The sequence below is a fragment of the Orycteropus afer genome, unplaced genomic scaffold (genome assembly GCF_000298275.1).
Source record: "Orycteropus afer afer isolate SDZICR_OR568_19922 unplaced genomic scaffold, OryAfe1.0 scaffold00136, whole genome shotgun sequence".
In the NCBI taxonomy this organism is placed as follows: Eukaryota; Metazoa; Chordata; class Mammalia; order Tubulidentata; family Orycteropodidae; genus Orycteropus; species Orycteropus afer.
In genome coordinates this window covers 2,055,682-2,079,561 of record NW_006921723.1, presented here as the reverse complement: position 1 = coordinate 2,079,561, position 23,880 = coordinate 2,055,682, and the positions used below count along the sequence as shown (strand labels likewise).

Sequence of the window (23,880 nt, the reverse complement as noted above, 5' to 3'; positions counted from 1 at the left end):
CAGCAAGCAAGGTTATGTCACGTGCATATTGCAGGTTGTTAATGACTCTTCCTCCAATCCTGATGCCATGTTCTTCTTCATCTAGTCCAGCTTCTTGGATTATTTGCTCAGCATACAGATTGAATAAGTATGGTAAAAGGATACAACCCTGACACACTCCCTTTCTGATTTTAAACCATGCACTATCCCCTTGTCCTGTTCAAACAACAGCCTCCTGGTCTATGTACAGGTTTCTCATGAGCACAATTAAGTGTTCTGGAATCCTCATTCTTCTTAATATTATTCATAATTTGTTACGATTCATATAGCCGAATGCTTTTGCATAGTCAGTAAAACACAAGTAAACATCTTTCTGGTACTCTTTGTTTTCAGCCGGGATCTGTCTGACATCAGCAATGATATCCCTCATTCCACGCCCTTTAGCCCCCAGCTAAGCCCTTACATGGGGGTTATGGCCTGTGCAGTTAGCTCCATCTCTCCCTCCCTTTGATTCTTATTGTCTCTCTCCGTCTCTCTTTTTTTCTGTTTGTGTCTCTGTCCCTCCTTCTCTTACCAGCCACCCACCCCCACCTTGTTTCCATCCCTACCACCACCCTACAGCATCTCTGTTCACTGCTTACCCTCCCCTGCAAAGAAATCCTGGCCCTTCTGCCCGTGGATGGGGTGGGGCCTCCTGCCTGGCACTGAGGGGCCGCGTCTCCCCGTGCCACAGGCAGGCTGCACCCATGGCCCCTCCGAGTGAGGAGACGCCCCTGATCTCCCAGCGATCCTGCAGCCTCTCCTCCTCAGAGGCCGGTGCTCTGCATGTGCTGCTCCCACCTAGGGGCCCAGGGCCCCCTCAGCGACTGTCCGTCTCCTTTGGGGAGCACTCGGCTGAGGAGCTGTGTGTGCGAGCTGCCAAGGCCAGCGGTGAGTGGGCTGGGCTAGAGGGAGGGCTAGGGACGTGGGGAAGGGGGGTGATGGGAAGCCGCAGGAGGCAGATCGGAGCTGGGCTTTGGGCGATAAATTAGAGTTTGGGAAAGGAGGAGGAGGAGGAGGAGGAGCCCTGGTGGCACAGTCATTAAGCACTCGGCTGCTAACCAAAAAGTCAGCAGTTTGAATGCACCAGTGGCTCCTCGGGAGAAAGATGCGGCAGTTTGCTTCCGTAAAGATTCACAGCCTTGGAAACCCTGTGGGGCAGTTCTACTCTGTCCATTAGGGTCACTATGAGTTGAAATCCACTCGACGGCAAAGGGTTTGGTTTTAAGGGAGGAGGATGTACAAGGTGGACATTTGCGGCAGAAGGAATGGCACGTGTGAAATCTCAGGGGTGTGATGGCACAAGAAGCCACAGCTGGTCACCACTTGAGGAAAGTGCAGAGAGGAAGGAGGTGGTCTGGGAAGGGGCATAGGGAGCCTTGAAAAATGGGCTGAGCGAGTGGCTTCTATCCTGATGGCAATAGGGAGCCCCAGCGTGTGTGTGAACAGGGGGTGGGACATGGTGTCAGAGTTAAAGGTAAGGAAGAACCCTGTGGGGCTGCATGGGGGTGACCCTGGAAGCCACGCAGGGGGACAGGTTGGGCAACTTAGGAGGCAGCTAACCAGGCTGTCCCTGCAGGAATCCTGCCTGTGTACCATTCCCTCTTTGCCCTGGCCACTGAAGACCTGTCCTGCTGGTTCCCACCAAGCCATGTGTTCTCTGTGGAAGACGTGGGCACTCAAGTCCTGGTCTACAGGCTCCGGTAGGAGATGCCCCCCGCCCCAATAGGTGTGGGCTAAAATGATACCCAGACCACAAGCCTTTTACGATGGCTTAAGAGATGGGAGTTTAAAACAAAAATGACCCTACAATTTTATCATCTTCCTATATCTTCTGGTGCCCCAGGGTTGAAATGATCACTAACCCATTTTACAGATGAGGAACCTGAGGCCAGAGAGGATGGGTTGATTGCCAAGGCCTCACAGAAAGTCAATAGCATACTATACAACCATGAGACCAGAAGAACTAGATGGTGCCTGGCTACCACTGTCAACAACTCAGAGGGGGATAGGTGCAGGAGATCCTGGATAGAATGGGAGGACAATGTGGAACAAAACTCAAAATCATAAAAAAAAAGAAAAAAGAAAAAAGAAAAAAAGGTTTGCTGGTCTGATAGAGCCTGGTGATACCCCTGAGACTATGGCCCCTAGTTACCCTTCAGGTCTGCAACTGAACTCACTCCTGTGGCTTCCAGCCAGACAATAGACAGGCATATGGGGTGAACATTTACATCAGGTAGATACACTCCTTGAAGCGATCAATCATGGGAGAATAGAAGGGCAGTGTATGCACAAGGAGACAACTGGGGGGGGGGCGGTGGGAGTGCATGGGAGGGAAGAACACAGGGAAGAGGTAACTATGGGGAGGAAGTGGGAAGAGAGCTGTTACATTGTGGAGAATTGCAGTCAATATCAGGAAACAAAATGTGTGTGAACTGCTGTATTGAAAATGCATTTGCCCTATAAACTTTCACCCAAATCACAATAAAAATTAAAAAAAAGAAAAAAGTCAGTGGCACCACCCAGGATCTGGAAGGCCTCCATAACCCTCACCACACCCCCACCCACACTGAGGCCGGGACGCCCACCACCCCAGGGTTCTCCCTCTGTCTGCAGCTTTTACTTCCCCAACTGGTTTGGGCTGGAGAAATGCCACCGCTTTGGGCTACGCAAGGACTTGGCCAGTGCCATCCTTGACCTGCCTGTCCTGGAGCACCTCTTCGCCCAGGTGAGAGTCTGTGGGGGCTTGACCCAGGGATGGGGGTCAGCAGTGCAACATCAGGGCTCACAGTTGGGTGGCCTCTGCTGACCCTCCCTGTGGCAACCTTGAGTGAAGGGTTAGCCTTGCCTTAGGGCAGGAGAGCACACCAGGCCTTGTGGTTGGGCAGCGTCAGCTGATCCTCCAGATGGCATTCCAGGGTTTGGGGTCATCCCAAGGTTAGAGGTCAACCCAAGGTTTGGGGTCAGCCCTGAACTGGGGACCAGTAGGGCCATACCAGGGCTCATGGTTGGGTGGCCTAGACTGACCCTCCCTGTGGCTGCCATGCAGCACCGCAGTGACCTGGTGAGCGGGCACCTGCCAGTGGGTCTCGGCCTCAAGGAGCAAGGTGAATGCCTAAGCCTGGCTGTACTGGACATGACACGCATGGCACGGGAGCAGGCCCAGCGGCCAGAGGAGCTACTGAAGACAGTCAGGTGAGACCCCAGGCACCCACAAGCTTGGACTTCTATCAGCCAGACCCAAGGCCGGCCCTCACGCCCACGGAGGTGCAGGCTGGACTGAAGCCCGGCCTCCTGCGGTGAAAAGCTCGGCACATGTTTCTGCCACCCCAGTGGTCCCGCCCCACCCTGAAGCCCTATTCCCAGGCCTAACCCTGAGTGTGTCGTTTTAGGTCCCTGTGTTCTCTCACTGAGTACCCCCACTGGGGTCCCTGAGCCATGAGGCCTGGGTTTGAGTGTTCCCTCCGTCCCTAAGGGGACTTCTTACACACGCCGAGGCTCCTTCCCACCGCAGCTACAAGACCTGCTTGCCGCCCAGCCTGCGCAACTTCATCCAGGGCCTGAGCTTCGTGACGCGAAAGCGCATCCGGAGGACCGTGCGCCTGGCCCTGCGCCGCGTGGCTGCCTGCCAAGCCGACCGGCAATCTCTCATGGTCAAGTACATCATGGACTTGGAGCGGCTGGACCCGGCTGGGGCCACCGAGACCTTCCGTGTGGGCCTCCCAGGGGCCGCCGGCAGCCAGGACCGGCAGGGGTTGCTCAGTGTGGCCGGAGGCAGCGGCATCTCTTGGAGCTCTGGAGAACACGAGGTAGGGCGAGGTGCCGGGCGAGACTAATGGAGGCTAAACAAGACCAGGGGGCTAGGTGGAGAGCGAATGAAAAAGAATTCAGGGACAGGAGGGACTGGAAGGGGGCGGGGCGTGAGGGGGCGAGGCTAAACCAGAGGGTTGGTCTGAAAAAAACCGAAGGGCTAAGAGCTAGGGGACAGGATTGGTCAGAGGGGCCTTGCGGGGGGGGGGGGGGGGGCGGAGCTAGGGAGGGCAGCTGAAGAGAGAAGTGAGTACTAAAACGCGGTGGCCTCGCGGCTGGATTAATGTTAGGTGCGGTAGGTGAGGTGGAAAAGACTCCACAGGACGAAAGGCTACCCCCGGTCCTGCGCCATTCTCACAATGGTTGCTTTGCTTGAGCCCATCGCTGCAGACGCTGTGTCAATTCATATCGGGAGGGTCTTTGCATTTTTTGCTGACCCTCTACTTTACGAAGGGACTGGTCCCTTCTGGCAACCTGACCAAAACACGTGAGACTGACGACCTCTGGCCGTTCTCACGTCTATAGAACATTCTGGCTGTACTTCCTCCAACGCAGATTTGTTCATTCTAGCAGTCCATACATAGTACATTCAAGAGTCTCCACCAGGATCACAATTCAAACGCATCAGTTCATCTGTGGTCTTCCTTGTTCATTGTCCGTCCAGCTCTCACATGGTCTATTGGACCATGGCTTGGGTCAGGAACATCTTAGTCTTCAAAGTGACACCTTTGCTTTTCAACACTTTAACGAGGTCTTTTGCAGTGGATTTGTCCAATGTAATACAAATAAATAAATAAACCTCTCTGCCATGGAGTCGATTTGGACTCATAATGACCCCTCCGTGGGTTTCCCAGGTGGTCTCTCTATTGAAGTAGATTGCCCATTCTTCCTTCTGAGCAGTGTCTGATGGATTTGAACCGCCAGCCTTCTGGTTAGCAGTCAAATGCCTTAGGCACTGCACCACCAGAGCAATGACTGCTGCTTCCATGGGTGTTGATTGTGGATCAAAATAAAATGAAATCATTGACAACTTCAACATTTTCTCCATTTATCATGATGTTGCTTATTGGGTTGAGAGGATTTTAATTTCTTTATGTTGAGGTGTAATCCATACTGAAGACTGTTGTCTTTGATCTTCATCAATAAGTGCTTCAAGTCATCTTCACTTTCTGCAAACAAGGTTGTGTCATGTGCATGTCGCAGGCTGTTAATGAGTCTTCCTCTGATCCTGATGCTGCATGCTTCATATAATTTGGTTTCTCTAATTTTTTTTTTTTTTTACTCAGCATACAGATTGAATAAGTATGGCGGACACCCTTCCTGATTTTAAACCTTGTTCTGTTCAAATGACTGCCTCTTGGTCTATGTACAGGTTCCTTATAAACACAATTAAGTGTTCTGGAATCCCCATTCTTTGCAGTGTTGTCCATAATTTTGTTATGATCCACACAGTTGAATGCCTTTGCATAGTCAATAAGATACTGGTAAACATCTTTCTGGTATTCTTTGCTTTCAGCCAAGATCCATCTGACATCAGCAGTAATATCCCTCATTCCACACTCTCTTCTGAATCCAGCTCAAATTTTTGGCAGGTGCCTGTCTATGTATTGAAGCAACCATTGTTTAATTACCTTCAGCAAAATTTGATTTGCATGTGATATTAATGATATGGTTCAATAATTTCCACATTCTGTTGAATCGTCTTTCTGTGGAATGAGCACCAACTATGGATCTCTTCCAGTCAGTTGGCCTGGTAGCTAACTTCTTGGCATAAATTAGTGAGTGCCTCCTGTGCTGCATCCCTTTGTTGAAAGATCTCCCTGGGTATTCTGTCAATTCCTGGAGGCTTGTTTGTTTTTCACAGTTCCTTCAGTGCATCTTAACTTCTTCCTTCAGTACCACGGTTCTTCATCATATGCTACCTCCTGAAATACCTGAGTATCCACCATTCTTTTTGGTACAGTGACTCTGTGTATTCCTTCCATCTTCTTTTGATGCTTCTTGCTTCATTCAATATTTTGCCATTAGAATCCCTCAGTATTGCAGTTTGAGGCTTGAATTTTTTCTTACGTTCTTTCAGCTAGAGAAATGCCCTGCATTTCTCCCCTTTGATGTTCCATCTCCAAGTCTTGCACATTTCATTATAATACTTTGTCTTCTTGAGTGGCCCTTTGAAGGCTTCCGTTCAGCTCTTTAACCTCATTTCTTCCATTTGCTTTAGCTACTCTCCTTTTGAGAGCAAGTTTCAGAGTCTCTTCTGACATCCATTTTGATCCTTTCTTCCTTTTGTGTGTTTTTAATGACTTTTGCTCTCTTCATGTGTGACGTTCTTGAATGTCATCTCACAACTCGTCTGGTTTTCAGTCATTGGTGTTCAATGTGTCAACTTTATTCTTCAGATGGTTTCTAAATCCAGGTAGGATATAATCAGGGTCATATTTTGGTTCTCATGAATTTGTTTAATTTTCTTCAGCTTCAACTTGAACTTGCACATGAGCAATTGATGGTCTGTTCCACAGTCAGCATTTGGCCTTGTTCTGACTGATGATATTGAGCTTCTCCATCCTCTCTTTCCACAGATGTAGTCAATCTGACTCCTGTGTATTCCATCTGGCAAGGTCCACATATATAGCCACTGTTTATGTTATTTAAAAAAAGGTATCTGCAATGAATAAATCATTGGTCTTGCAAAATTCTATCATACTACCTCTGGTGTCATTTCTATCACCAAGGCCATATTTTCCAACTGTTGTTGTTATGTTGTTATGTGCAGTCGAGTTGGCCCGATTCATAGCGACCCCTCCTTGGGTTTCTGAGGCAGTATCACTATGGAAGTAGATTGCCTCATCTTCCTTCCAAGGAGTGGCTGGTGGGTTTGAACCGCCAGCCTTCTGGTTAGCAGTCAAGTGCCTTAGGCACTATGCCACCAGAGCTCCCTATTTTCCAACTACCAATTATTATTCTTTGTTTCCAATTTTGCACTCCAATCAACATATCTTAGTTATCAATATATCTTAGTTGCATGCTTGGTCAATTTTCAGACTGTAGAAACTGGTGAAAATCTTCAATTTCTTCATCTTTCACTTTGGTAATTGGTGAGTAAATTTGAATAATAGTTAATATTAACTCATCTTCCTTGTAGTCGTATAGGTATTATCCTGTCACTGACAGCATTGTACTTAAGGATAGATCTTGAAATGTTCTTTTTGATGATGAATATGATGCCATTCCTCCTCAATTTGTCATTGCTGGCATAATAGACTATGTGATTGTATGATTCAAAATGGCCACAACCAGTCCATTTCAGCTCACTTATGCCTAGGATAGGAGCTCTGGTAGCGTGCCTAAGGCACTTGCCTGCTAATCAGAAGGCTGGAGATTCAAATCCACCAGCCACTCCTTGGAAGGGAGATGGGGCAATCTACTTCCATAGTGATACTACCTCGGAAACCCAAGGAGGGGTCACTATGAGTCGGGTCCGACTTGACAGCACATAATGACAACAACATGCCTAGGATATCTATCTTTATCCATTCCATTTCGTTTTTGACAACTTCCAATTTTCCTAGATTCATACTTCGTACATTCCATGTTCTGAATATTAATGGATGTTTGCAGCTGTTTCTTCTCATTTTGAGTCATGCTCCCAGCAAATGGAGGTCCTGAAAGCTTTACTCCATCCACGTCATTAAGGTTGCTTCTACTTTAAGGAGGCAGTTTGAGTCTGACCCGAGGGGCTCATCTGCCGGCACTATAGCAATGTTTGCCTGCTATTCAAAAGGTTTGCAGTGGCTTTATTATTATTATTATTATTTTCCCCAGAATGTGCACCTAGCTATGTCTTTCTTCCTAGTCTATCTTAACCTGGAAGCTCTGCTGAAATCTGTCCACCATGCGTGGCCTTGTGGGTTTGAAATACTAGTGACATAGCTTCCAGCATGACAGTGATATGCAAGCCCACAGTAGACAAACTGACAGCCGAGTGGTGGCTGGGCTATTAAGGGACATATACCTGTAAATGGAGGAGGAACCAGTTCCTGGAGAAGGATATCATGCTTGGTAAAGTAGAGGGCTCTGGTGGCATAGGGGTTAACACATTCAGAAAGACGAGGCAGTAGGCTTTGTAAAGATTGACAGCCTTAGAAGCCCTATGGGTTCTATTCTGTCGCTATCAGTTGGACTAGACTGATGGCAGAGGATTGAAGTAGAGGGTTGGCAAAATAGGGGGTAAGACTCTCAACAAGATGGATTGACACAGTGGTTGCAAGAATGGGGTTGCAAAAACGACAAGGAGGCCACATGTTCTGACCTCCTCTAACCCCACAAGAGGAAGATAGGATTACCAGCAGTAACCCAAGGCCTATTACTGCAAGGCCAGACATGCTGCCTCCCTCCAGCCCTTTCACCAACTGTTCCTCCCAAAGCACCACAACCTCTCTCCTGGGTTCGATAATTCGCTGCAGTGGCCACACAGAGCTCACAGATTATGGGGTTTATTAGGGAAGCACCACAGGCTACAATTCACATTCAGGAAAAATGCTCAGTCTTTCTCCCACCCCACCATCCCTCAGCCAACAGTCTCTCGCAGTCTCTTTCCCAGCCTTACTGGTCCCTCGGTGTCGCTTTTGTCTCTTTCCCAGCAACAGTGTGTCTCAGGAGTGCGTGTCTCTTTCAGCAGCACATCTTCCTCAACCAGCAGTCAGAGAGAGTTCTGCCTCTAGGAGGTCTCCTTTTGAGCCCCTGCAGGGTGGTCAGACTAGCCAATCACAGCATCAGAACTCTAAGCACCTGAGGGAGAGTGGGCACCTCCCAGAACATTGTTTTGTGCCACTCCCAACAGAAATACTCCAGGTGGACAACTTCACCAATCAGGAGCTCCTCAGTTGCTCATAAAAAATTCCACCTTGGAGTTTACAAAGACTTATGGGTAGAAAGGGAGCTCTGGTAGCATAGTGCCTAAGGCACTTGACTGCTAACCAGAAGGCTGGTGGTTCAAACCCACCAGCCACTCCTCAGAAGGAAGATAGGGCAATCTACTTCCGTAGTGATACTGCCTGGGAAACCCAAGGAGGGGTCACCACGGGACCAGACCGCACATAACAACAACAACAATGGGTAGAAAAGCCACACTAAGTAATTTACTACACCACAGGGGTCAAGAATAGCAACCATTGTGAGAATGGCATAGGACCAGGTAGTGTTTCCTTTTGTTGTAACAACTAACAACAACTAATAACCGGTATATGAGGTGCAACTAAACCAGGGAGGGGCTCTGGGAGCCTCTCCGAGGGGCGGGGCTTAGAAAGGAAACTGATTTCAGGGAGAGAGGCCTGGATGAGTGGGATTGGGACGCGGGAGGGGCTCAGAGGAGCATCTCCCGAGTCCAGGATTCAAAGTGGGACTAGTGAGGAGGTGGAGTTTAGATGGGAGAGAGATTTAGGGAGGGCACAGGCCGAGAGAAGGACCTGGGACTTGGCTGGGAGATTTGAGGGAGAAGTGAGGTGGGAGAGGGGCGGGGCCACAGGGTGGAGATACGGAAGGGTCAAGGTGGAAATCGGCGGGGCTGAGAAGGGTAGGGCTCTTGGAAAGGGGGAGGTGGGGTCCAGCCTGGGGGCTCAGCCCTCTTCCTCCCCACCAGACCCTCCAGCCCTTCTGCGACTTTCCCGAAATCGTAGACATCAGCATCAAGCAGGCCCCGCGCGTGGGCCCGGCCGGGGAGCACCGCCTGGTCACCGTCACCAGGACGGACAACCAAATCCTGGTGGGTGCAGGGCCCCCTTCCCTCCCACCTTCCGCAGGGGGCCAAGACCGCGGGTAAACCTCCTCCAGCCCGGGTAAACTCTGATGCGGGTCCCGCGTAGGAGGCTGAGTTCCTGGGACTGCCTGCGGCGTTGTCCTTTGTGGCGCTGGTGGACGGCTACTTCCGGCTGACCACCGACTCCCGACACTTCTTCTGCAAGGAAGTGGCGCCCCCGCGGCTGCTGGAGGAGGTGGCCGAGCAGTGCCACGGCCCCATCACGTAAGGGTCCAGCTCCCCTCCGCGGCCAGACCCACCCAGGTCCCTGTCTCTGTCACCACGAGTCACTCCACTTCTCAGTGCGTTTGTCTTCACCTCCGGGGCTTGACCCCAGGAGGCCTGGACGAGAGGTCGGCGCTCCGTGACATTGGGATCTCTCACTCCTTGCTCCCTTCCTTGACCCCTGGGTCCCAGAGTAATTTCCGGGGACACAGAGAGCACCTGGCTTCACCTGGGTCCCCACTTCTCAATCCCCAGGCAGAGGCCAAGATTTTTTTGTCTCATTTATAGATAAGGGAGGGGCTGTTAGCTAACCAGGCTCCCAGGACCCGGTAGTGGTCTGAATTTGAACCCAAATCTGGCTTTCTTTCTCTGCCTCTGTCTTTGATCCACCCCCACCCCCCTTCCACCTCCTATCCACCTGTCCTCACAGACTCGATTTTGCCATTAACAAGCTCAAGACCTGGGGCTCACTCCCTGGCTCCTATATTCTCCGCCGCAGCCCCCAGGACTTCGACAGCTTCCTCCTCACTGTCTGCGTCCAGGTTCGGCCCTCTGGTCTCCCTTTCCCACCCTGGACAGCGCTTGACTCAAAGTAAGGTCCACCCTCTAGGGGTCAGGAGAGCAGAGAAGGTTTCCTGGAGGAAGTGACCTTTGAGCTGGGACCTGAAAGATGAGTCCATAATTGCCCAGTGAAGAAGGGGAGGGAACAGCTTATGCAAAGGCCTGGAGATGGAAATGATTTTCTGGTCTTGAGGAAGTGGGAGTCAGGGGGAGGGTGATGCCCATTCTCATTCAGGGACCACTCCCCTCTGCAGAGCCCCCTTGGTGCTGATTACAAGGGCTGCCTCATCCGAAGAGACCCCACTGGAGCCTTCTCCCTGGCTGGTCTTGGCCGGCCCCACAGCAGCCTTCGAGAGCTCCTGGCAGCCTATAGGGATGGTGGGCTGCATGTGGATGGGGTTGCACTGAACCTCACCTCCTGCTGCCCCCCCAGACCTAAAGGTGAGCCCACTCTTTCCCCGAAGCTGAGCAATCTGGGACTTTCTATGTCTGACACAGCTATGTGTCAGTATGTGGCAAGTAGCAGAAATTGCAGGTCAAGGTAGTTTAGAAAAAAAAAATTTATTGGCACATGGGAAGGAGGGCTTCCTTCAGGCACAGCTGGATCCAAGTGCAGCTGGATCCTAATGATTTTACTAAAGTTTAGTCTCTATCTCTTGCCTCTTCTTCTGGGTGAATTTCACACTCCTCACATAGGACAGCACTGAGATGTGAGCTCTCCAGAGGCTCTCAGAACTGAGTCCTGGTTGTCACAGAGCTGTCATCTGCTCATTGTCACCCCCTTCAGAGCTCCTGTTCTCCTGTCTCACTTCCCCAATCCCCATCAGGATTTTTAGGGTCACTTTCAAATAAATCATGTGCCCCCGAGTCCTCAGCTCAGAGGCAGCTTCTGGGAGAGACCCCCAAACTAATGCAGGCAGTATCCCTTGGGGATCTTTCACCTCTGACCTCTGGTTCTCCCTCTCACCCCCCCCCCCATCCTCATAGAAAAGTCCAACTTGATTGTGGTCCGGGGAGGCTGCAGCCTGCCCACATCGGGCCCCATTCAGCCCCAATCCCAGTGCCAGCTGAGCCAGATGACATTTCACAAGATCCCCTCTGACAGCCTGGAGTGGGTAAGGGGTCCAGTGAGGTGGGGGTTGAGGGGCAACCTCATAGTCTGGGTCCTGAGACTAGGTCTGCACCCATCTCTGCTGTGTGGCCTCAGGCATGTGATGTAACCTTCCTGTGCTTCAGTTTCCCATCTATAAAATGAGACCAATGCCTGTGCCTTGCTTGGGCTGGGGACTGAGATCCCATGGGCATCCCCTCAGGGGCCCTTCCTGCTGCCCTTCTTCCTCCAGCATGAGAACCTGGGCCATGGGTCCTTCACCAAGATATATCGGGGTCATCGTCATGAGGCTGTGGACGGGGAAGTCTGGGAGACCGAGGTGCTGCTCAAGGTGTTAGATGCCAAGCACAAGAACTGCATGGAGGTGAGGGAGAGGGACAGGTCAAGCCACAGATGCTTAAAACAACAGACGTGTAGTCAGGGCATTTCCAAACCAGGCAACATGGAAGAATTGTGGAATTTAGAAGCAGATTTCACCAGGGAGCGGAACAACCAGTGAGTGCAAAGGCCCTGGGGCAGGACTGAGCCTGACATTTTAAGGAACAGCAAGGAGGCCCAGTGGGCTGGGGAGGAGCTAGACAGGGAAAGGAAGGGGGAAATGTGGGTGGAGACATCTGCAGGGGCTGGATCCTGAATCTCCCACTTCTGTGCAAGACACTCAAGGTAGACGATAGGGGGAACTTCCATCCCCTAACAGCAAATCATGAGACATTGTGTTGTGGGCACTAGATTGTCTGAGACTGACCTGTGGCTAGGTCTTCTCCTGAGGCAGGTTTGTAAGCAGCCATATTGAGTTCTGCGGTGGAGAGACCCACTTGTCTTTTTCTCCCCTCCCCCACCAGTCATTTCTGGAAGCAGCAAGCTTGATGAGCCAGGTGTCTTATCAGCATCTCGTGTTGCTCTATGGCGTGTGCATGGCTGGAGACAGTGAGAGACATCCCCATCCCCCACCTCCCAGCCCCACTCAAGCCTAGGGCTCCTCCTCCCTTCTCCTCACAGCCCCTCCCCTCACTGAACCCATAAATAGCAGCACCAGCAATACACTGAGCCTGCCCTGGGTGGTATCATCTTGTACTCATTCCTCCTTGGGCGGTGGCTCCAGCTCCCACCAATCCCCACCCCCAGAGGTGTCTCAGGTCAGACAGACCTGAGTTCCAATCTCACCTTTGCTGTGCACCTATTCTCCCAGTCTCGGTTCCCTCGTCAGTTCAGTTCAGCTGCTATTTAACCAGAGCCCATGATGTGCCAGGAACTTGGGGTGTGATACAAAGTCAGGGAGAGGAGGTATTGGAGCTGAGGCCTTGCAGACTGAGGAGGGATTCACCAAGAAGAGAAAGGAAGGAGGGCACGTCAGTGTGGATGTGACAGACTGAGGGGTGTGATAAATGATTAGTGGCTGTTGGGGCGGCTCGGGGAGTCTCCAGAGGTGAGGAGAAGGTGACTCATCTTCAAGGTCAGCATAGGGGTTGGACTACAGAGGGCCAAATAGGATGCCGTGAGTCTAGGGAGGATGCTGGGGCATGGTCTGAGCAGGAACAAGTGGGCTTTGAAAGATATCAGGAGTTGGTTAGGAGCTAGGAGGGTTCTAAGATGAGAAGGCAAGGATAGTAGGGCTTAGGGAAGGGGAGGAAGAGGGGCATTCTGGGAAAAAGGTCAAGCCCATGAAGAGAACTGGAAATGAGGTGGAGAGACAGCTTGGCATCTTGCAAGGATTTTAGGCAATTATTTCAGAGAGATGGAAGGCAGTTAAGGAGATAGGGATTAGGATGAGATGCTGGTGGGAAGAGTCAGAGCTGAAGTTCGAGAGACCCCTGAACTTGGAGTGGGGACAGAATGTGCTGAACACAAGTCCAGTTCACCCTTCCATCCCCACTCTCCCTGCCACCACCAGGCATCATGGTGCAGGAGTTTGTGCACTTGGGGGCCCTAGACACATACCTGCGCAAACGTGGCCACCTGGTGCCAGCCAGCTGGAAGCTACAAGTAGTCAAGCAGCTAGCTTATGCTCTCAACTACCTGGTGAGTGCCCCTCTGCCTGCTCTACCCTCCATTCACAGAGAAGCCTTCTTCTAGGTGGAGGGGGCATTGGGGATGGGCTGTGAAGTATAGATAGGAGTTTAATAAGGATGCCAGGGGAAAGCATTTTAGAGTGAGGGAACAGCATATATATAGGCTTGTGAGAGCACAAGAAGGGAACAACTGGTCATCCCTGGAGCCTAAAGTTAGGGCGTAGCAGAAGGGATATTGGAGTTGGAACCTTGAAGACTGAGTGAGAGTTCACCAAGGGGAGAAAAGTGCATATTTCAGGCTGAGAGAACAAAGTGGGCAAATTCCTGCAGGCTAAAAGATGTGGTTCACGTCCTGGGACCCATCAAGCAGTTCATCTGGCAGGAGACCAGGTCAGGGGATGTGGAAGAGAGAGAAGCTCATGGGAAGTAGACAAAGGCTGAATCTGAAGGGCCTAAGTGTCAGGCTGAGGAGCTTTGACTTTGTCCTGAAGGCAGTGGGTGGGGGCACAGGGCGGTGCCTGAGAAGGGGATGGACATAATCAGGTCAGAATGGAGGCTGGACTACAGGGGACCAGATAGGATGTTAGGGGTCTCAGGAGCTTGCTGAAGCATGGTCAGAGCAGTACCAAGTGGGCTTTGAAGGATATGTAGGAGTTTGCCAGCCAGAATATTAATTCATAAAACCCTCCCTGGCACTCTCCTATGTTTGGTCCACTTAGGAGGACAAAGGCCTTCCTCATGGCAATGTCTCAGCTCGGAAGGTGCTCCTGGCTCGGGAGGGGGCTGAGGGAAGCCCACCCTTCATCAAGCTGAGTGACCCTGGGGTCAGCCCCACAGTGCTAAGCCTGGAGAGTAAGTGCGAGGGGCCAGCAGAGGGCAAGCCATGGTGGGGTTGAGGAGGTGGAGACCTGACCACCCCTTCTACCCCCAGTGCTCACCGACAGGATCCCCTGGGTGGCCCCCGAATGTCTCCAGGAGGCCCAGACACTCGGCTTGGAGGCTGATAAGTGGGGCTTCGGTGCCACAGTCTGGGAGGTGTTCAGCGGGGTCCCCATGCCCATCAGTGCCCTGGATCCTGCCCAGGTCAGAGGCCTGCCCCCAGCACTGGTCTTGAGAGCCCATTTGACAAAAGGGTAGATTGAGGTCCTTCTTGGGCAGGTTGGACAAGTCTGGTCTCAAGTATGACCAGCTCCACCTTCTGTCCCCAGAAACTCCAGTTCTACGAGGACCAGCAGCAGCTGCCAGCCCCGAAGTGGATGGAGCTGGCCCTGCTGATCCAGCAATGCATGGCCTATGAGCCCAGCCACAGGCCTTCCTTCCGTGCTGTCATCCGAGACCTCAACAGCCTCATCACCTCAGGTGCCCATAGGGAAGCCAGGGCAGGGCCAGGGTGGGCACCCATCAGCCTGAGCTTAGTCACGTGACTATGCTTCACCACAGTGAAGGCCGGCAAATGGAGTCTCACTGTGCTTCTCCAGCTCCACAGGCATGAACAGTTGCACAAGATGTGCACTGCACAAGCAGTTTGCACAAAGGTGCCCTTTGGCTTGCACTGGCTCTGCCATAATGCACAGGGAGGGCTAGCGTGCACATGGAGGTCACACAGCAGGTTAGGTCAAGAGCTCAGCTTGGAGTGGAATGCGCCGCTTACCACCCAGCTGTGCCCCTAGATTACGAGCTCCTCTCGGACCCAACGCCTAGTGCTCTGGCACCCCGAGATGGGCTGTGGAATAGCGCTCAGCTGTATGTCTGCCAGGACCCCACAATCTTCGAGGAGAGGCACCTCAAGTATATCTCTCAGCTGGGCAAGGTGAGGGGCGGTGCCAGGAAGTGTGGGCGGGGCCTTCCCCGGGCAAGCAGGATCTCTCCAGGGTGGGCGTGGCAGGGTTCCCAGAGTGAGCGCACCAGTCGCGTCTTTTCCCAGGGCAACTTCGGCAGCGTGGAGCTGTGCCGCTATGACCCGCTGGGCGACAACACGGGCGCCCTGGTGGCCGTGAAGCAGCTGCAGCACAGCGGGCCAGACCAGCAGAGGGACTTCCAGCGGGAGATCCAGATTCTCAAAGCGCTCCACAGCGACTTCATTGTCAAGTACCGTGGTGTCAGCTACGGCCCCGGTGAGCCATGTGCCGGATGGGCAAACTGATGCCCGGGGTCCCCTTCGAATCCTAAGTCCTGGCTGGACTGAGAAACCATCAGCGGCGTCAATTCAAATGCCGCCTCCACCCCTTACTGCTTGGGCGGACTATTTAACCTCTCTGAGGTCGTTTCCCCACCTGAAAAATGGGCCTCATGAGGATTAAACGAATCAATGTATGTTGTTGAAGGTGCTCGAGAGATAGTAGTGATAAATGTCATTGTCGTCATCCCCATTTGACAGACAGCAACACTGAGGCCGGGAGGGAACCCAGGTCCCACTGTGAAGGGTGTTTTATGGAGGGGTAGGCGACCTAGATGGGCCCGCGGTGACCTTGTCCCGCCCCCAGGCCGCCAAAGCCTGCGCCTGGTCATGGAGTACCTGCCCAGTGGCTGTCTGCGCGACTACCTGCAGAGGTACCGCGCCCGCCTGGACGCCAGTCGTCTGCTCCTGTACGCCTCGCAGATCTGCAAGGTGCTGTGAGGGGGATGCCCAGGACCTGCGAATGCTCAGCCGGCTCGGTCTGCGTGGGCATGTGGCTAAGGCTGAGGGTGGAAGTTTGGGGTTCAAGGTCGGGTTTGAGGGTTCAAATCGGAAGTAGGGCTCAGGATAAGGAAGGGAGTTGATGGGTCAGGGCTGGCCTCTGGGTTGAGACTGGGTGGGAGTTGGGGTCAGATTCCAGGTCAGGCTCGAGTCCCGGCCGGGTCATCCTGGGTTGCGTCCTCTTGTTCCCCATCCCACCGCCCTTAGGGCATGGAGTACCTGGGCTCCAGACGCTGCGTGCACCGCGACTTGGCCGCTCGCAACATACTGGTGGAGAGCGAAGCGCACGTCAAGATCGCCGACTTTGGCCTCGCCAAGCTATTGCCACTGGACAAGGAGTATTACGTTGTCCGAGAGCCAGGCCAGAGCCCCATCTTCTGGTGGGAACCCTACTAGGCCAAAGCTCACCTCTGCGCTGCCCTGGCCCCACCCATCCTCCCTAAGTCCCACCCTCAGCCCTGGCTTGGCACCAGTGCGCCCTTCCCGCCTACAGCCATGGCCACGCCCCCAACCTTTGGTCACCTTTGGTCACCCCACACCTTTGGACAACCTTTGGTCACCCCACACCTCTCCAGTCCTGTCCCGCCCCTTACCCCTACAACCCTGGTCCCTGTCTTTCCCCCACAGTCTTGCCTACCCTCTGCTCTCCTCAGTCCTGGCCCCACCCCTTCCTCTCCAAACCCCACCCCTCTCCCTTGACTGTCCCACCTTACTCCCCACTCACCTTGAATGGGTTATCTATTTCTGAAATTTTAGTATTCATTTTCTGCATTTCTATCTGTAGATTTTGTATCATTTCTAATTTTTCACTATTTTGTCGTTTTGTTCTTGTATTGTCTTCTCAAATTGTTCCTGGGTTTTGTCTGTGTTTTCCTTAATTTTTTCAGTGTTTTTCTTGATCTGTCTCTCAATTCCTTGAATTTACCTAAATACAATTTGTTTGAATTCCTTATCAGAGAGTTCCACCCACAGCCCTGGCCGCGCCCCCCACAGTCCTGGCTCAGCCCATTCAACTTCACCTTCTCCACAATCCGGGCCCCGCCCCGTTCTCCCTCGCAGGCTTCAGAATCCCGCATCTCACAGCCCGAGAAACCGAGACAGCTCCCCCTCACTGACCAGCTCCCCCAAGCCAACGCTGCCCCCTTTCCATCCCTCTGCCCCGCCTTTGGACGACAAGGCCACTCTGTCCCCTCAGGTACGCCCCGGAGTCCCTCTCTGACAACGTCTTCTCGCGTCAGTCGGACATCTGGAGCTTTGGGGTCCTCCTGTACGAGCTCTTCACTTACAGCGAGCGGAGCTGCAGCCCCTCGGCCGTGAGTGGCTCCGGCCCGGCCTCCTCCCCCTGGTCCTTCTCGCTAATCTCCCCACTCTGTGGCGCCTAGCGTTCCTCTGCTCAGCATTTTAGGCCCCAGTGGGGAGAAATCCTCTCACGGTGGCTGACCTCCCTCCTTCCACGCGCGGCCCCCTCCTACGCCATCACACACCACACTGCGACGCGGTCCCACCAGGGCAGTCTTTCCCCCTCCAGGAATTCCTGCGGATGATGGGGTATGAAAGAGAGGCCCCGGTCCTCTGCTGCCTCTTGGAGCTGCTGGCCGCAGGCCAAAGGCTGCCTGCGCCCGCGGGCTGCCCCGCCCAGGTGAGCACCGCAGAAAAGCAAAAACCAAACTCACTGCCATCGTGTCAGATCTGACTCATAGTGACCCCTCCTTGGGTTTCTAAGGCGGTGTCATTTAGGGAAGTAGATTGCCCAATCTTCCCTCTGAGGAGTGGCTGGTGGGTTTGAATCGCCAGCCTTCTGGTTAGCAGTCAGATGCCTTAGGCACTAGGCCACCAGAGCTTCTGAGCACCACAGAGGCTGCCCATTTCCCAGATTGACTCAGGGGGTCTCTGGCAAGCCACCTGGTCCCCTGGGCCTCTCCACCCTCTGTCTCTTGGTCATGAGGCAGAAGGGGTTTCTAACCTCTACTTTGCTGCTGGATCACTGTACAGCAAGTCTCAAACATTTTCCTTTTTTATTGTGATTTGGGTGAAATTTTACAGAGCAGATTTCCTTTTCTATCCAACAGTTCATATACATTTTGTTTCATGACACTGATTACAATGTAACAGCTTTCTTCCTACTTCCTCCCTGTGGTTGCCCTTTCCTGGTGTCCATCTTGGGCGCTCTGGTGGTGTAATGCCTAAGGAATTTGACTGCTAACCACAAGGCTGGCGGTTCAAACCCACCAGCCACTCCTCAAAAGGAAGGTTGGGCAATCAACTCAACCTTCATAGCGATACCACCTCGGAAACCCAAGGAGGGGTTGCTACCAGTTGGATTGACGTCCTTCTTAACTCTGCATTCCTGCCTCCCGAGCTGTGCCATTCTGATCTCCCAAGTTTGATTGTTTTAGAGTGTGTCTTCATGGAGTAATTGCTCAGCTGGTTTTTGTCAGATACCTTCGAGTCAGCTCTGACTCATAGCGACCCCTGTGTACACAGAACGAAACACCGCCTAGTCATGCACCGGCCTCACAAATCTTGCTGCGCTTGAGCCCACTTTTGCAGCCACTGTGTTGATCCATCTCCTTGAGTGTCTTCTCCTTTTTCACTGACCTTCTACTTTACGAAGCACGGTATCCCTTTCCAGGGAACGGCCAGCACCTTCTGACAACATGACCAAAGTAGGGGAGACAAAGTCTGGCCATTCTCATTTCCAAGGAATATTTGAGCTGTACTTCGTCCAGGATAGATTTGTTCATTCTTCTGTTGTTGTTGCTCTTAGGTTCTGTGTCATCTCTGACTCATAGCAACCTCATGCACAGCAGAACGAAACACTGCCTGGTCCTGTGCCAGCCCCACGGTCCTTGCTACACCTGAGCCCATTATTGCAGCCACTGTGTCAATCCATCTCATTGAGGACCTTCCCCTTTTCTGTTGTCCCTCCACTTTGCCAAGGATGATATCCTTCTCCAAGGAATGGTCCCTTCTGACAACATGACCAAAGTAGGTGAGACAAAGTTTGGCCATTCTTGTTTCCAAGGAGCATTCCGGCTGCACTTCTTCCAGGACAGATTTGTTAGTTATTTTAGCAGTCCATAGCACTTTCAGCATTCTTCACCAGCACCACAACTCAAAAGCATCGACTCTTCTTTGGTCTTCCTTTTTCATTGTCCAGCTCTCACATGCATATGAAGCGATTGAAAATACCATGGCTTGTGTCAAGTGCACCTTAGTCTTCAAGGAAACATCTTTGCTCTTCAGCACTTGAAAGAGGTCCTTTGCAGCAGATTTGCCCAATGCTATATGACATCTGATATTCTGACTGCTGCTTCCACTGGTGTTGATTGTAGAATGAAGTAGTACGAAGTCTTTTACAACTTCAATCTTTTCTCCATTTATCATGATGCTGCTTATTGGTCCCATTGTGATGATTTTTTTTTTAATTGAGATGTAATCCAGACTGCAGTCTTCAATCTTCATCAGTAAGTGTTTCAAGTCATCCTCACTTTCAGTGAGCAAAATTGTGTTGTCTGCACAACACAGGTAGTTAATGAGCCTTCCTCCAATCCTGATGCCATGTTCTTCTTCATATAGTCCAGCTTCTTGGATTATTTGTTCAGCGTACAGATTGAATAAGTATGGTGAAAGGATACAACCCTGACGCACTCCCTTCACTAGTATGAATAGTAGTGAAACACTGTTCTGGCAGTCCATGGTATTTTCAGTATTCTTTGCCACACCACAATTCAGAGGTGTCAACTCTTCTTCAGCTTTCCTTTGCATATGAACGGATTGAAAATACCACGGCTTCAGTTAGGTGCACTTTAGTCTTCTTTGCTTCTTAACACTTGAAAGAGGTCTTTTGTAGCACTTTTGCCCAATGCAGTATGACATTTGACTTCTCGACTGCTGCTTTCATGGGTGTTGATTGTGGATCCAAGTAAAATGAAATCCCTGTCAACTTCAATCTTTTCTCCACTTATTGTGATACTGCTTATTGGTCCAGTTATGAGGATTTTTGTTTTCTTTATGTTGAGGTGTAATCCATACCGAAGATGGCAGTCTAATCTTCATCAGTAAGTGCTTCAAGCCATCTTCACTTTCAGCAAGCAAGGTTGTGTCATCTGCATATCGTAAGTTGTTAATGACTCTTCGCCGAAACCTGATTCCACATTCTCCATATGGTCCAGCATCTCGGATTATTTGCTTAGCAAACAGATTGAATAAATATAGTAAAAGGATACAACACTGACATACTTCCTTCCTGATTTTAAACCATGCAGTATCCCCTTGTTCTGTTTGCACGACAGCCTCCTGGTCTATGTACAGGTTCCTCATGAGCACAATTAAGTGTTCTGGAATTCCCATTCTTCACAGTGCTGTCCATAATTTGAATGCCTTTGCATAGTCAATAAAACTCAGGCAAATATCTGTCTGGTATTTCTGCTTTCAGCCTAGATCCATCTGACTTCAGCAATGATATCTCTCATTCCATGTCCTCTTCTGAATCCAGCTTGAATTTCTGGCAGTTCACTGTTGATGAACTGCTGCAACTATTTTTAAATTATCTTCAACAAAATTTTACTTGTGTGTGATATTAATGATATTTTTCAATAATTTCCTCATTCTGTTGGATCACCTTTGTTTGACATGGGCACAAGTATGGATGTCTTCCAGTTGTTTGGGCAGGTAGCTGTCTTCCAAATTTCTTGGCATAGATAAGTGAGCACTACCAGCATTGTATTCTGTTGGTTGGAACAATCTCTGTTGGTATTCTGTCAATTCCTGGAGTCTTATTTTTTGCCAGTCCCTACAGTGCAGCTCGAACTTCCTCCTTCAATACTGTCAGTTCTTGATCTTATGCTACCTCCTGAAATGGTTGAATGTTCACCACTTACTTTTGGTACAGTGTATTCCTTCTATCTTCTTTCGATGCTTCCCGCATCATTCAATATTTTGCCCACAGAATCCTTCAGTACTGCAACTTGGTGCTTGAATTTTTCCTTCAGTTCTTTCAGCTTGAGAAATACCATGCATGTACTTCCCTTTTGATTTTCTAACTCCAGGTCATTGCACATTTCATTATAGTACTTTACATAGTCTTCTCCTTTGAAATCTTTCCAGCTCTCTCACCTCATCATTTCTTCCATTTGCTTTAGCTGCTCTACATTCAAGTGCAAATTTCAGACTCTCTTCTGGCATACATATTGGTCTTGTCTTTCTTTCCTGTCTTTTTAATGACCTTTTGCTCTCTTCATATATGATGTCCTTGATGTCATCCCACAGCTCGCCTGTTCTTTGGTTCATTGTGTCAAATCTATTATTGAGATGGTCTCTAAACCCACATGGCATATACTCAAGGTCATAGTTTGACTCTCTTGAACTTGTTTTAATTTTCTTCCATTTCAACTTGAACTTGCATATGCACAATTGATGGTCTGTTCCACAGTCAGCTCTGGGCCTTCTTCCAGTTGGTGATACTGAGTTTCTCCATCATTTCTTCCCACAAATGTAGTCAACTTGATTCCTGCATATTCCATCTGGTAAGATCCATGTGTGTATAGCTGCTGTTTATGGTGTTAAAAAATAGTATGGCCAATGAATAGGTTGTTGGTCTTGCAAAATTCTATCATGTGATCTCCAGCATTGTTTCTGTCACCGAGGCCATATTTTCCAACTACTGATCCTTCTTTGTTGCCAACTTACGCATTCCTATCACCAGTAACCATCAGTGCATCTTGATTGCATGTTTGATCAATTTCAGACTGCAGAAGTTGGTAAAAATCTTCAGTTTCTTCATGTTTGGCATTAGTGGTTTGTATGTAAACTTGAATAATAGTCGTATTAACTGGTCTTCCTTGTAGGCGTATAGATATTATCCTATCGCTGACAGCACTGTACTTCAGGATAGATCTTAAAATGTTCGTTTTGGACAATGAATGTGATGCAATTCCATTTCAATTTGTCAGCAAACATGAGTCTGAAAGAACTTTCCAGTGACGATAAGTGCCTTGAAGGGGATGAACAGGGGGGAGTGACAGAGAGTGACATGAGAGGGGGCATCTCAGAGCAGTAACATCTGAGGTGGACTTCAAGAAGGAGGAGCCACCCATGGGGAGATCTGGGAGAAGGCATTCCCAGTGGTGGGCATAGCAGGTACAAGGCCCTAGGGTGGATCACATTTGGTGTGTTTAAGTAACAGTGAGACAGAGACAACTGTGGCTGTAGTAGAACTAGCTAGAAGGGGTTGGAGAGAGATGATGTTGGGAGGGTGGCAAGAGAGGGTTTGGACTTTGTTCCAAGAGCCATAGGGAGCCATGGGAGAGTTTAGAGCAAGGGAGGGATTGGGGGGGGGTCTCATGTTTTGAAACTGCAAATGGGACTCACCTGCTGCTTAAGCTTAAACTTAGACAGAAGTTTTGTCTCCTCTTCCAGGTTTATGAGCTCATGAAGTTGTGCTGGGCTCCCAGCCCACAGGACCGGCCACCCTTCAGCACCCTGGGCTCCCAGCTGGACTCACTGTGGAGTGCAAGCAGAGGGTAGCGCCCAGGGGCATGAGATCCCAGCTCCTGGCTCCTCCCAAGGGCGAGGCGAACCCCGAGCGCTTATTCATTTCAGATCTCCACACAAACCTCTGGCATCCGGGCTCTGCACCTCAAATGCTTTGGGAGCAGCTTCTGCTTCACAGAGACACCCATGGAGCAAACGGCATTGCATTTTGGGCATGACCCTGGCTTGAGGAGCAACAGGAGCCTTGTGACCTTTGGGATTTGTAGACTCATGATAGATTGTTGGTGGGGCCTCCTGTGCCCACATGGCCGAGAAGCAATAATCTGAATTGAAGCCCCTCCTGTCTTCCAGTCCCCCACCTACCGGCCTCTGAGTTTCCAGTCTCATTTCTAATGGGCATTGTCTTAGTTCTCTAGTGCTGCTATATGAGAAAACCACAAACGGGTGGCTTTAACAAACAGGTATTTTTCTCTCACAGTTTATGAGGCTAGAAGCCTGAATTCAGGGTGCCAGCTTGAGAAGAATACTCTCTTTCTCTGTCATCTCTAGAGAAAGTCCTGTGTCTTCCTGTTTCCTGGCCCCTTGGAGATCTCCTTGTGTCTTGGCATTTATTTTACCCTGTCTCCCTCTCAGCTCACTTATTTAATCCCTTTTTCTATCTCTAAAGAGATTGACTCAAGATATGCCCTCCACTAATCCTGCCTCATTAACAGAACAAAGACAACCACTTCCCAAATGGAATTAGAACAACAGGTTTAGAAGTTAGGATTTATATACTTATTTTTAGGAGACACAATTCCATCTACAACGTGGACATTAACGTAGCTTTAAATATGTGACTCCAGGCTTCTGCTCCTCCATCCCTGATTTGCTGGAAGAAGCCAAGAAAAGCGGATGCCACAGTTGGAAATTTGCTTTTTTGGGGGAGGGGAGGCCTGTGTGTCTGTCTGGGTTGGTGTAAAAGGGCAGAGAGGCTGGGATCTAGGTGTGTTGCTGACTGCACCTGAGGGAACCGGGCTTCAGTTCTCCCACCTGTACAACCCTTATTGTTCTGACTCTCAGGGGCATGTGGAAGCCTGGAGGGAGTTTTTCGGGTAGTCCAGGGAGGGTAAAGCATTTTCAGCAGAGGGAACAACATGTTCAAGGTGAGAACTCCCACTCTTCTGCTACTCATGCACTG

The 23,880-nt window shown here is 50.7% G+C and overlaps 1 protein-coding gene across 1 annotated transcript; it reads left to right on the top strand.

Annotated features, from left to right (window-relative positions):
- Positions 1-725: 725 nt before the first annotated feature.
- On the top strand, positions 726-22,733 carry JAK3 (Janus kinase 3). Its single transcript, XM_007945345.1, has 23 exons — positions 726-909; positions 1,598-1,721; positions 2,635-2,746; positions 3,068-3,213; positions 3,533-3,827; positions 9,467-9,589; positions 9,690-9,847; positions 10,278-10,389; positions 10,663-10,849; positions 11,396-11,523; positions 11,752-11,883; positions 12,362-12,446; positions 13,411-13,538; positions 14,248-14,380; positions 14,460-14,611; positions 14,737-14,887; positions 15,199-15,338; positions 15,453-15,642; positions 16,012-16,136; positions 16,413-16,585; positions 17,401-17,518; positions 17,734-17,844; positions 22,626-22,733. Exons 1-23 carry the CDS (start codon positions 726-728, stop codon positions 22,731-22,733), a joined length of 3,315 nt encoding a protein of 1,104 aa, XP_007943536.1.
- Positions 22,734-23,880: the final 1,147 nt, after the last annotated feature.

Excerpts from the sequence above, each read along its gene's own strand:
- JAK3 (XM_007945345.1), top strand. The coding sequence starts at position 726 with ATGGCCCCTCCGAGTGAGGAGACGCCCCTGATCTCCCAGCGATCCTGC. Across the intron at positions 11,884-12,361 it reads AGCACAAGAACTGCATGGAG|TCATTTCTGGAAGCAGCAAG; the intron begins GTGAGGGAGAGG and ends CTCCCCCACCAG. Across the intron at positions 16,137-16,412 it reads ACGCCTCGCAGATCTGCAAG|GGCATGGAGTACCTGGGCTC; the intron begins GTGCTGTGAGGG and ends CACCGCCCTTAG.